Source organism: Tamandua tetradactyla, chromosome 3 (assembly GCF_023851605.1).
Source record: "Tamandua tetradactyla isolate mTamTet1 chromosome 3, mTamTet1.pri, whole genome shotgun sequence".
NCBI lineage: Eukaryota > Metazoa > Chordata > Mammalia > Pilosa > Myrmecophagidae > Tamandua > Tamandua tetradactyla.
The window spans coordinates 170,221,505-170,235,877 of record NC_135329.1 but is presented as its reverse complement, the minus strand read 5'-3'; the positions used below and the strand labels follow the sequence as shown (position 1 = coordinate 170,235,877).

At 39.0% G+C, this 14,373-nt stretch overlaps 1 protein-coding gene across 5 annotated transcripts in view; it reads left to right on the top strand.

The window, feature by feature from the left end:
• HECW2 (HECT, C2 and WW domain containing E3 ubiquitin protein ligase 2) overlaps positions 1–14,373 on the top strand; it is a 405,018-nt gene that overhangs the window by 361,279 nt on the left and 29,366 nt on the right. For all 5 annotated transcript variants that reach the window (XM_077154518.1, XM_077154517.1, XM_077154520.1 and 2 more), the window contains 3 exons: positions 2,466–2,586; positions 4,075–4,188; positions 13,462–13,614. In XM_077154518.1, the coding sequence (XP_077010633.1) occupies positions 2,466–2,586; positions 4,075–4,188; positions 13,462–13,614 (388 nt within the window). The remainder of the gene's footprint in view (positions 1–2,465; positions 2,587–4,074; positions 4,189–13,461; positions 13,615–14,373) is intronic.

The window sequence follows — 14,373 nt, the reverse complement described above, 5'->3', positions numbered from 1 at the left end:
AATTTCCCGTGTCTTTAATATTCACATCTATGCAGTAATAGTAACAGTTGACACCCACAAAACTCTTCTTATGTGACTGGGACTACACTAAATTGTCACACATACTAGCTCATTTAGTTCACGGTATGGCCCCAGTCAGTGTTGTATTTTCAAGTGCCCAGAGTGCATAGCTGCCTGACCAGCATCACCGTCTCAGTATGTATAAAACTTCACATGCCCCTGTCCACCAGCATCATTTCCCACACTTGCTTTTTTAGCATCAGACTTATCTGACTCAAGTCTCAAACTTGCCCTTCACTGGCAGATGACTTAGACAGGAAACACATCCCCAGTTTCCATAGTTGCAAAGTGGTGATGATGATAATATAATAACTACTTCATAGGTTTGTTTCAGGGACATCCCAAGGTCTTCTATGTGTGGTACACCGTCTCTAACACATAGGAAGTGCTGAACAAAAGTAGCTGTTGTTAATGTTAAAAAATTTAGTATTTCCATCAGTTTCCCATTCCTCATGGTGACTTATCTACTCTGCTGCTGATTCGTCACATTGTAAATGTCTCTTATGGTCACCATTCCCATGGGCCGGCCTAGTTTCTCATCCCCTTGGGCCTAGATGCTGCAACAGCTCGGAGCTGGGGCTCCTCCCTCGCGCCTCCTTTCATGTGTCCCACCCTTAATCCATTCAGTACACTATGAAAATCATACCTTAACTAAAATACAACTTTTATCTTAATCTCTTGTTCAAGAACCTACAAAGGCTTCCTAATGCCCAGTGTATCACACCCAAATGCCTCAGCTAGGTTTTTTAATTCCTCTCATAATTTGGCTCCAACTTTTCTGACCCACTTTATTTCCCACTTGCTCCCCAGTACTACTTCTAAGATTCATGTCCTGCTTCTTCTCCAGTGCTCAGTTTTCCCCCACTCATAGAATATAGACTGTCTTCCTATTTATAAGTCTGGTTCCAATAAAAACCTCCTCCCTAAATCCTCTTCCATTCTGATCTCTACATAATGCTCATTTACTCTTACTTTGATAAAACTCTGATCTCAAACCCGAGTACCCTAAGTAGCTCTGGGCTTGAGGAGAGTGCATGCTCATCTAAAGGAGTCACGTGCCTGGTCTAGCCCAAGGAAATGCAGGCCAGCTGTTGTCAGATTTCCCAAATAATTTTCAAAACAAAATGTGGACTTTTTAAAATTTGAAACTTCCTTATTTTTAAATGTTGGCAATTTAAAATCTCTTTAAAAGTACTGTGGAGGCAAACAAAACAGATCGTTAGAGCTGTATCAGGGGCTGTAGGTTTGCCCTCCTTTGCTTTATAGTTTCTATACCACCTACTTTCAGACCTAATTATTTTCTAACTGATAACAATCAAGATATCCACTCCAGGGACACCATCTTATTCTTTTGGGCATCTGTTGCTGAGCCCAACATGGTATTAGCAATGAATAATAATCACTTAATAAGTGATTTGTTCAAGAAACATTTAATGAACTTAGACTATGTGTAATGCACAAGATTTCATGGTTTTTAATTTCTGGTTTCTTCCATCATGTTGGGAAATATTTCTTGAAAATATCCTGTGTTTTTGTCCTGGCTCTTGGTCTGATTCTCATATTCACCATCAGTTTTGTGGCTCAGCTTATTGAGTGGTCACCTTGTATTACACAAAACTAGATTTTTCTGTGGAAAGAGGAACAAGCTAGATCACTTTTGCATTTTACAAATGATAGTTGCCATTGAGAGGCATAGAAAACATCTCTGGATAATCTGTAGATAATCACAGTATTTGATGCCTATTAAGCATGCAATAAATATTAGTAGTATTATTTACTATGCCCAACCAGGAGATGTGTGCCTTCTGAATTCTGTTTTTATACCCAGATTATTTTACCCTGCAATATGAAATGTATATACTTGTGTATCTAAGTTCATTCCTAGGTTATAGAGCATTATTAAAAGGTTTTTGGATGTGTTCCTCTTTGTGAGGAATTTAAAGTCAATTTTGGAAAGAAACTCACTGCACTACCCTTCTCTTATATACCACATACTTTCATATTGTAACTTCCCTTCTAATTGCCATGATATCATCCCAGCAGCAAGCAAAGATTTCCGCCCTGAACAGTTACCAGTAGACATGAGTAACTGTTTGACTCATATTAATTTGGACTGAAAAAAGGGAACATATTTGACTAACACATGAGCACCGTTGTCACTATTTAAACAGGATTATTATGCTCAGCCAAAGTGCTGCAAAGAAGGTCTCTCTTAAGATCCTAATTAAGGTCTGTTAGATCCTTCAACTTGGAGAGGTAATCAATGCAGAGGCCATACATATTGCCTCCTCTTGTCAACTGTGGTCTCTGACTTGTGATGGTGCTTTCTCCTGCTGATGTGTTAAGCAGAAGGACATTGCAGAATCCAGGCCCTCATCACAAACTCTTTTTGTGGTTTGCTGTAGGTACTCAGCGTGCCAATGCCCGAGCTCCAGCCCCTTACAAGCGAGATTTTGAAGCCAAACTAAGGAACTTTTACAGAAAGCTAGAAACTAAAGGATATGGACAAGGTCCAGGGAAATTAAAGTAAGTCAAAGTAACTTAAACCACACGATTTATAGATGATGAAAGGATGAGGCACAATTGAAAATTTAGGAAATTGTGATTTGGGATGGTGAGCTTTTGTTTTTACTTGACATAATTATTTTGGCATCTGTGTATTATAGGATATTATAAAACATAGTTCTAGAATTAAGTATGATTAAGTTTAAGGTTTTAAAGCACATAAAAAGACTACCACTTGCCATGTAATGATTTCGGCAAATAAAAAGCTGGTTTGTTTTTCCTCCTAAAAGGTGTCTCTTTGTTGTCTTATAGTATATTCTTTAAATAGATATCTGTTACTATCATAATATTCTGCACTGCGTTTTACTGTCTCCTGAGCTGGCCCAGATGTAAGAAAGATGCTCAGCTCTATTTCTTTCTGTGAAATAAACTTCAGTTTTCCAACAGAATATCTTATGAACGTTGTTTCTACATCTTTACCCACTTCCCTTTGAATTAGAAACAGGAACATAATTATATTGTTTGGCCCAGAATTACTTTCATTCCCTGCTGAGTGTAACTCCTCTCATCCCACATCCATCCCTGTCCCACGTCCTCACCAAGTGTCACTCTGTCACCTGAGAGGACCAAGGTGGGAGGGTGTGTTCTGCAGCTCTGCCATAGACCTCAGAGAGGTGCAGAGGCCATCGATAATCTCACAACTCACTATCCCACCCTGGGGGTCTCACTGAATTGTATGCACAGGTTCCACTTGCATCACCCTCAAAAAACATCAACCTGTTCAAAACACCATACCTCTCTGAGCTTTGCCTCTCTTTCTCTTCACTTATGAAGGTCTTGTCAATCAAACTTTCATGTGATCAGCCTCCCTATCTTCTCCCTCTCTACTACCATTTGTCTAAAAGACAAATTGGTGCCTATTTAAGGGTGACTTTACTAGGCCATTTCAAGTGGATTAATCGGTTGCAAGCATCATTCATGGGTATCTGTCTATCAGGGACTCTCACAGCTTAACTTAAAAATTAAACTAAAGCACCACTGTAAACTCCTCTGCTTTGGAGGACACTGAGAATTTTTTTTTCCTCCTTGGTCTCGCATTCATCTCTCTGAGCATTTAGTAATTGAGTTCCTTTTACATGTGCATTCAGGCTTAAAACATTACCTCATAGGATTGTTCTTCCTTTACTAAACAAAAGTTTCATGTCTGTTGTTTTATAAGCGTTCTCCTTTTGGGATAACTTGTTTTGCACATTCAGAAGGGATTCTTGAGTTGTTATTCCAGGTTATAAGCGGGGTGCTCTGTTTACCAATTACTCTCTTATGTAACTTTCTCTAATGCTGTTAAGAGTTAAAGATAAGGTATTTTTATTCAGGTAGCAATGATATTAAGTAACACCACCTTTGGCCTAGTTAATTGTGGTAAATGGAATTAAATGGCAAGTGCCAAACTCTAGAAGAATAAGGATTAGGAAATAATATGTAGTTTTCAAACTGTCTCTTTACGTACAGGTTAATTATCAGAAGAGATCACTTATTAGAAGATGCATTTAATCAGATTATGGGCTATTCCAGAAAAGACCTGCAGAGAAATAAGCTGTACGTCACATTTGTCGGGGAGGAAGGGTGAGTAGAACAGAGAAGTGGCCTGTGGAGCTCAGGCTGCGTGCGACGGTGGGGCGGATGTTTCACCACAGCGCTGTGGTTGCCTGAAACCTGAAATCTTTCTCTGGCAGGAAATGCCATTTTCATGCACTTAAACCTTTAAGCTTTTTTTTTTGTTCCTTTCTTTAAGGCTTCCTCTGGTTTTTAAATCGTTTGACATAGAAATTCTTTTAAAACCTCATAGATATGGATCACTCTGGGACCAGGAGTTCGGTTTGGTTTCTTCTCTCTACATCTATGATTCTCTTGAAGGAAAAAATTGGGGCTTTGAGGAAAAAAGGGGATGTTGCATTTTTAACATTTGTCATCTTGTTTTCTACACTGGAGGGTTAAGTAGAAGGTGCTTCGCCTATTATATAAGCTGAGTTTCAGAAACACAAATTAGAATCCTGCTGCTCTACCAGAAAGCTTCCTTCACCTTGTTTCTTATTTCACTGCCCCCAGTTTTTCTCTTCCCTTGGGAGGGCAGCATACCCACCATAAATAAACATATCTGGCCTTCTATGACTCTTCCATGAGTGTGCTCATATAGATGAGGGTTAGGAAGTAAAGGAGAGATGGCTCCTGCACTGGTGCCTATTGTACCCAGTAGACATGAGTTCTTATACATCACCTTAGAACATGACAACTCTCATTCCTCCCGTACCCCTTCCTCTTTTCTCATTTTAGGACTGGTTTTCAAATCTCAGAACCTTCTTTGTAACCCAACTGGCATTAGAGTGAATTTTAAAATGTCACATGACTGTCTGAACTCTGGTTTTCTTCTCTTTACTCCATTAACCTGTGTCATTTTAAGATTAGCCCTCTCAGTTGTGCTCAGGAATAAAGTGAATTAGATTATGGAATAATAGTAGTAATATCCAACAAATTCAGTTATTCAGCATGCACTTGATGAAACAGAAGCTCCAAAGGATAAAATAACTGGCTTATGCTAATGGAGCTAGATACTAGCAGGGCCAGGATTCAAACCCAGCTCATTTGTCTTTTATCTAGTACTCTTAGATAGGCACTGAGACATAAGTACTATTCCCGAACTTCTGGTCTACCTGGATACTCTTACTATCCCTGGATCTTTTCACTAGTGACTGATAACTTCTGTTCTTGACACATCCACTGTTGTAGAGTCTCCCAGCTCTCACTAGATTAAAGTAAAGTCATAACAGGACCCACTATAGTAAGACAAAGTTTGGGTAGAAGCTTGCCTGAAACTTGAGCCTTTCATTGCTGGCATGCAAAAATTGACTCCTCGCTTTGTTAGTTGGCTTAAAAAGATGCAGGTGCACAATTGAAAATGAAGGCAAATGTTTTTAGCCTTATCACAGGTATGCATGGGATTCCAAGTATTTCCTTACATAACAAGTCTGGTTTGGATGAGAATATTTTTCCTCCCACAGAAAGACAGCTGCCTTCCTTCATTGTTGAACCACAATTTGCTGAGATCTTAGTGATGTAGGGAAGAGTCTTTGGAAGCCACCGTACTAAAGCTTGAATAGAACAGATGCAGTTTTTCTATGATCTGGACTGGTGACATCGGTTCCTAGGTACAGGCCTAGCAGAGTGGGACTTGAGCATCCATATTTGATTCCACTGATGTCCAAATGCTTCTGTTTCCATCACTTGTCTCCTAACGTAACTGAGAAGGAGAACAGGAATGGACGTACTCTACGGTGTGACTTCAGTCACCAGTGGAAAATCTGTAAACCTGCCCCCTTTACATATGGCTTATTGAAGCAGGAGTAGGGTCAGATAATTTCAGGACTCATGGCTTTATCATGTCATTAGCACATGATTATTAGATATAGACTCTTTTGTTATTAAGGCACTGAGAGTACATATACTGTATTGAAATAGTAAAACAGTATTCTTACTGAAATATTAGAAACCTCAAAATGACATAACACTAAGGAGTTATTTTAGTCTTTGCCACCTTCCCAAATACATTTACTCTATCCTTTTTTTTTTTTACATGAGCAGGCACCGGGGATCGAACCCTGGTCTCCGGCATGGCAGGCGAGAACAATGCCATTGCTCCACTGTCACATCGCCCTAGTCTATCACTTTAAAATAAAAGATCACAGCAATATTTCTTTCTGGATTATAATAAAAGCCCAAAGTGAAAACCTACTTAAATGTTTCCACTGAACTATAAAAATGAAGCTCAGAATGTATCATTTTGTGAGATCATCAAATCTACCTAATAATTAAAGGTATTTAAAAACATACACCTAGCACCCAGGTCTTAGTTTTAATATCCTTTTTCAATAAAAGAAACTAGGCCTTTTTGGAGAAATGGGCTTTGGAAGGAGTATACAAGCTGAGCCTAAGACATCTTGTAGTGCCAGGAAGTAAGGAAGGGCTCAAAAAACTCACAATGATGAGGTATGTCAAACAGAGGACATAAAAACCAACTGAAAAAGTACCCAATGGCCAATTTGAACAATGAAATAAAATAGTATTGGATTTTTAGCACAAAGTATAAAATGCACATTCATGAGTCCATACTGATAAAAATAAGTGACTGAGTAAATAAATAAAGGGGGAAGAATAGACAAATTTCCCATGCAGAAGAGTTCTAAATAATGCAGCCTAACACTCCACTCAGTGTGGGCTGTCCATACTGACTTCCTTCCAAAGAGTACCGCGTGGAAAGGGGGAAAGGGAACACATTTACAGTGAGGGGACCTGGCAGACACCACCTCAGTCAGGTGATCAAGGTCACCATCTACAGCACAGTACCATGTTGATTGTATGTACCCTCGTTAGGATATGATGACAACAGTCATTTACCCCTGTGGTCCTCCTCCTCAAAACCTATAAGCCCTGTCTAATCATGAGAAAAACATCACACAAATCCCAGTTCAGGGGCACTCTATAAAATACCTCGCCACTATTCCTCAAAACTGCCAAGGTCATTAAAGTAACAAGAATGTGAGAAACTGTCAGAACAAAAAGGAGCCTAATGAGACATGACAACTAAATGCAATGTGGCATCCTGGGTGGGGTCCTGGAACAGAAAAAGGGCATTAGGTAAAACCTAAGGGAGTTGGAATAAAGTCCTGACTTTAGTTAATAATAGCACATCGATATCGGTTAGAACATTGCAACAAATGCGCTATACTAATGTAAAATGTTACTAATAGGGAAAACTCAGTGTGGGGTAAGATCTCTCTGTACCATCTTTGCAGCTCTTCTGCAAATATATATATATTTAACTTCTAAAATAAAATATTTAAAAAAACATAAAATCATGAATTAGGGGGACTTAGGGAATGTTTCCTTAAATGACTTTTATTTCATTTTTGTCTGATGAGTGATTGCCACCAAGGTACTTTTTGTTAGGTGTATTCCTCCTACACTTAGAGTCAGGGGAGTAATAACTACACAGTGTGTGAAATAAAGAAGAGGTAACTCTGCAGAAAGTCCAAATTAGTATGGATATTGGTATACGTAGAGTATTATTTTGTACTGCGAATGACAACCTTATGTTATTTATGAGGAATGGCATTTTGTAATTCTTATCGATACAGTTCATATCTGTCTGTTTACATTATTACAGTGTCACCATCAGGGGCTTTGTTTCACTATGTTGTACAGGGCATAAAGAGAGGAGGATTTATTTTGAAGAATAGTCTATCTTCCTACCCTCCAAAAAAGGTGGGACTTTAGAGTCACACAGAGAATCAGCTGTGGTTTAAAAGCAGAGATTGTGGCTGAATTAGAAGAATTGAGTCAAGAGAAATGATGGGAAAGTGTATAGTTAGAAATGTACAGGATGACTACACATTCCACGGGAGGGAGAATTAATTCCAGAATACTAGAAGATGTCTATAGTCAATTAAAAAGTCCAAAAATATTCCTAGAGCTAGTTAATGTAAATGTTTTACTTGACAATTAACTAATTATTATTTCTCATTAAAACAATACTTCATGCCATGCTTAACTTTTTACAAAAAGTAGGTAGTTACCAAGCAAACCATTGTGATTTAATTTAGGCAGAGCTAGGGGTTTTGCTCTCTTCATTAAAATTTCCATGCAACCTAATTTGGGTATCTGCTCATGCAGAATGAGGATGGGGAGGGTCAGCAGCAGTGATAGAGCTGGAAACTGAGTCATCTTGACAGAATGTGGTGGGAAATTGCATGCTGTGGTTGTCTGTTCCTGTGGCACTTCAGTCTGCTCAGCAGTTGCTTCTTTAGAGAGGGGACAAATAAGTCCCATATATTTTCCAGCATAATGTTTTCTTTAGAATTAAAAGTACTAGCAACTAAAGCTTATGTGGTGTCAGAAGTCAGCCAGGTAGACTTTTGTGTTCTGGTAACTTCTTAGAACCCAAAATAGGAAAGAAATAATCTCCTGGTTAAAGGCAGGATATTATGAATACACTGTGAGTATTCCGCCCCTTTTTTCTCAATGGCCAACCATGTCAAAGGCACCTTTCTTTAAAAAGAATGAGTGCATTATGTACTGGTGCCATTGATATGACATCAGGCATCTGTCTTGCAAAGCCACGCTTAGACTAGGGAGAGGATGTGTGCAAACCTTTTAATTTGAGGATTTAAAAACAGATGAGCTTTTTCTGTATTATGTCTCCCGAGACAAGCAGATGAAAGCAATTAGAAAGGATTAGATTTGAGAGTTTCCTTCTGTCCCTTTTTATGTAAAATAACCAGCAGTTCTTATTGATGGCTAGTCAGATCCTTACTGGAAATTGTTTGAGATCCAAAAGTTGACCATTTATTCCTTAGAAATCTGTAAAGCTACATGTTAAACTTTATGGTGCTGGTTGTTTTCTTCCAGAAAGAGACTTGCAGCATAACCTAGATATGCTAAAGAAGGGTGATTCTACATCTAGGTTTTGGCTTGGTGTCGCCAGGTAAAACCTTGTTTATATTAATTGCTCACAAAACCCCTGACTCATCCACTAGGCCTCCTTACATGGTGCAAGAACCAATACCTTGCTTCTATAAATATCTAAGGGTGAATCAGAAGGTACGTAGCACATGTGTACCTGAATCAACTTGCAAGGAAGCTGAACTTTCTGACTTCAAGAAAACCTGTAGGAAATGATGGTGTGACTTCCCAGTGCCATCATCTTTTGCTTTGTAACCTCTGCTGCAATACCTATTTCTCATTAATTCTTAGTTGAAAATAAAGAACGGGGGAATAAAGTTCATTGTTTTTACAAATATTGGGTGCCTACTCAGAGCTTGGGTGGTGCATCAACCCAGCAATGTGGTGGTGTTAAAAATGCTTTATCAGTTCCTAATGGAGCTCAGAACTACATGGCCACCCTAAAAACATCTGCGCTTATTCAGAAGTGCCCTCAGACGCAGCTGTTGTGTGGCTACACACCCGTTGTCCAGAGTTTCTGTGTTTCCTGCCAAGCCTTTAGCTGCTAAACCAACCTAACTGGCAAAACAGGAATGTAACAAACGATCCCTATGATATGAGTCATATTAACTATTTATATGGAAGAGGTTCCTGAGACATTATAGGAAGCACATGCACTAAGTGCTTTGCCATGATGTGTCTTACTGAATTAGGTAGACATATATAAAAGACAATCTGGAACCTGCTGTCAGATGTACAGTTCTAAATTGTGGATTATAATCAAATCAAAGTTTTAAAAGTTTGTTTGACTTTACGGTGACACCATCAGTGCTTCTAAAGTTTAAAAAAAAAAACGAGCAGATAAAAACCTGACCAGTTGAGGAAGCTATAGTTCTTCTGCAGGGAGAGGGTGGGACAGGGAGAGGTGTTTGCTTTACTTTTCAGTATAACTCCTCAGTGACCCTCGGTCTTATCTCTAGCCAGATTTAGCTGTTATCATAAAAAGGAAACCAATTAATGAGTCCCATATTTGTTATTTTAACAAACTTTACTAATTGAGTTGCCCTTTAGGAATTGGTATAACCTATTAATGTTGTTGAATCAATATACTACTTGGACACAGACTTGTGCAAATTTATGCATTCTGCTTGATGCCAAGTAACAATGTAAATCATGTCCTTTTCCTTTAGAGAGTGATGGAGAGCTTGACTCATTGATCCAACGATGCATATTAAGTCCTTCCAGTATATCAGTCTAGGGTCTTAGGATGCAGAAGGGAGTAAGACAGCTTGATCCCAGTCTAGAACATGTTTATATGGGGAGCAGACCCATAACCAGATAATTATAATACACTCCAGTAAGTACAGTTTTATTAAAATACTGAGAATTAAAGCTCAAAAAAAAAATCTACTGTTTCTAACTCAATGCCACAGTTTCATTTTGAGCAGCTAAAAACTCATTTTGCTTGTACCAGTTATCTCTGTAAGAAAACTTGACACATAAGTACTTGTCTAATACTGCAGCTGTCTGTGACCCTTTTCCATCATATGCCTCAGTTGCATCTGAGAGTTCCTGTAGCTCAGTGACCTCTGCCCCCCAGGGCTTACTCAGTATTTCATGTTTAACCATTGTGACCACTCCTTGTGTTTCATACTTCCTAAGATACTGTACTCATGCTCTGTTTCCTTGAAGGGATCTTCACTAAAAAGGATTTATAGTAAACCAAGTATTTTAATAAAGAAGCATTTTTCTCCTACTTTCTTTTTTCTATAACAGGAGTTGCCAAGCTTTTTCTATTCAAGGTTAGATAGGGAATGTTTTAGGTTTGTAGGGCATTTGATCTCTGTCACAGCTACTCAACCCTGCCATTGTAGCATCACAGCCACCATAAACAGTTATGTTCAGTGGCAAACAAACAATAAAAGAGCTTGGCTGTGTCTTGATAAAACTTAATTTATCAAATTAGGAGGTGGGCTGCAGGCTCTAGTTTGCCGATCCTTGCTCTAAAATCTGTAATTTTTTTAGCCTTGTTGAGGATTTAAGATTTCCTGAAGGCTGGGCTACTAAGAATAGCAAACATTCAACTCAGGGTCAGGAAACCTGCATCAAACCTGGTCTTCCACTGGAGCGTTCACTTGTACAGGTCAGAGAATCTCCTTCAGCCTCAATGTTCTCATCTATACAATGAGGGGATTAGACGAAATGATTTCCAAGATGCCCTTGACCACAGTCATTCTGTTGCTGGGCAGACACAACGGATCCACTGATGAAATTCACCAGTGATAGGAACTTTAGAGAGTCGTGGTGCACCCAGAAGGAGCTGGGTAGTCGAGTCAAGGACTAAATTTCACGTAATGAAATATACTAGGGATAAGTATGAAGTTGAGTATTTAGTTTTTGAAGACAGAGCCACAGAGAGACAGGATGGAAGCGTCCCGCGTTCAAGCCGCATGGGCAAAAAGTTTGGGGCTTAGCTGATGACTAGCCCGTTATGAGTCAGTAGAATAAAGTGGCTGCCCAAAAGGCAGGGTGATTTTTAAGTTGCATTAGTGGAGACAAGTGCCCAGGAAGAGACACGAGAGACCTCCCTGAACTGTGCTGATTGTCATGACCAGTCTTATTTGCTACACCTTAAGTCGGCTTTGATCCCTCAGAGAGTATCCAGAGGCAAGGTGGTGAGGAGATTTAAAACCCTGCCCAAGCGGACATGTTCGCGTGTGGGGAAGCAGCAGAAGGAGGTAGAGACCAGGGATTAGATAGGGCTAAAGTTAAAACTCCTCTAGAAAATGTCTGTATCATTAGCTTCTAGATCAGCACCCCAAACAAAATCAGCATTCAGGTACTTGCTGAAGGAAAGCCTCTGAGTGCGTGGAGACCGATTGAGTGGAAAAGGTGTTCTTCTTGTTCTTGGTGACATCAAGGCCAGAAGTGGCCAGTGGGAGCTAAGCCACAGGAGCTGACACCGCCTCGTGTCATGGGCAGATGTCTGCACGTCTTCGCAGCTGGACAGAAGCAAGAACGCTGCTTTGGGAACCCCCAGGATAACTTGAGGATAGTCCAAACAGCCCTGGCGGCTGCCGGTTAGCCACATTCTGTTCAGCCACCCCAGAGGCAGCTCCATCGTATCACCTTAAGGCCCCTTTGGCCCTGATATTGGACTCTGTTTGCATTGTTTTCACACCCATAGGTTTCCTGTCAGTCTGCGCTCATGTCCTCCAAAGCGCGGTGTGGACTTGGTGATGTGTGAGGTTCTGCAAAGTCATTTTAGGTCCTGTGAAGACTGACATGTGTTTAAATGTTGATAATTACATAATGTCTTATAATGTGCGTCAGAAAAAAATCAAACTAGCACATCATGGCTTTATAAGTAGTATTGTGTAAGCTAAAGCTACATTGAAAAAGTGAGTAACTCTAAAGTTGATTTAATGAAAAATATTAAGTAAATAATAGTAGGGCCATATTTGGATATGGAAAAAATTGGGGAAGTAGCATGTGAGTAATTGAAGTCTGTTCTATGTAAATATACAAAGCTATTAAAACCACAAGTAAGACATATAGAAACCCTTTTTTTTTAAAAAAAAAAAATGGTATTCCCTCTAAAAGGATATATCTAGTCTTTTCTCTATCACACATTCCCATCAGTGGACCAGAGTCACATGATTTCTTTTTCATAAAGAAAATGCAATAAAGTCCGAAGAGGAAATACAAAAGAGAGGGGGGAAAATAGAGCTAACAAACTAGTCTTCCACAATCCTACCACACCAACTTATCAATTGCTTTCATTCTGCCTTCTGCATTCCTCCAGTCTTTGAACATTTTGTATATGCTCTCCATCCAACGGTAGATGCACTTTATTTTTTCATTTTAAGTTTAGCATATCAAATTGCTTTATTGCCAACTCTACTGCATTTTTTTGCTCTCAGCATTGTTGGCCACTTGTCATTTCTCATACCTAACACAATCTTATTCTTATGCTTGACTTTGTCCCCAGTGTCTGCAAATAAAATGGAATTTACACTATAGCTCAGATAGTAGAGTGTCAATCTCTTCTGCAAATATCTTTCTTAGGAAGCTTTAGACATCCTCATTCTTCTTCTTGTCTGTAATTTTTCTTTGTGTTTTATAATTTAAAGTTTTTACTTGGATCCTATCATTCCATTTTTTTTTGCCTCTGATCTCCTTGGGGGAGAAATTTTTCTTCCCCCATTTAAAAATGTTTTAGAAATCACTGAGGATTCCATTTCCCATGGATGAAAACAGCTGATTCCCTTTGGGACAATCCTGATATGTGGGCAATTAGACCTACAATGATGGTTCTATAGGAGGTTGAACTCTGTAGAAAATATGCATGAGGTATGAAAAAAATAAATAACTGGTTGTTCTTTTTGTGGATTTATTTTAAAGGCTGGATTACAGTGGACCTTCTAGAGAGTTTTTCTTCCTGGTATCCAGAGAACTCTTTAATCCATATTATGGCTTATTTGAATATTCAGCCAATGACACATACACGGTACAAATAAGTCCCATGTCTGCTTTTGTAGACAATCACCATGAATGGTAAGTTGCGTTTTTTCCCCATCGCTTTTCTTAGTTAACTTTCTGTGATGATATTAGTTTTTATATGAGTCTACACTTTAAAAACATTTCTTTTTCTTGGACAAAATCTCATTTTCAGTTGAATAGCTCATTTGACTCTTGTTTTTGTCGTCAAATTTAAATATACAAATAGCTTCTAAGCTAGAAATTTGATCTTGTGTTCCACAAGGTCAAATTTAAGTGAGTTGCAGAGAATTCAAAAGTTGTTTACCACAGGAACAGAGTTACAAGTGATGTTAAGTTCCCAGAGGGATTCCTGAATCCTTCTCTATACCTTCAGGTATCTGTAAATTCTGACATAAACTAAAAGTGACCTCTGGGTTAGGCTGCTTCCAGAGCGACTCTAGGGGAAGTGGCTGCATGGAAGAGAGGTGGGTGGGTGGAGCAGCTGAAACTTGGGGTAGGGTAGAATGCCTGGGGAGGAACTGATGGCAGAAGGGTGGGGGTAGGTAGCTACAGCACTGGTCATTTGGTATTAGCCATTTGAAGTTTGCATTCAGGGATTGGCTCTTTCCTAATTTTTCATGCAAAATTATCAAGGAAAACTGATTTAAGATTCCTATCTGGGGATTATTTATTCTAAAAATCCCAAGTTATGTTCTTCTCAAATGTCCTCACAGTTTTTTAAAAACTCCTTGCTTTTATATATTTTAAGTGTTTTTATAATCCCAATTGGCTTGTTCCTATTAATATTCACTGATAGTAACAAAGAAAATAACA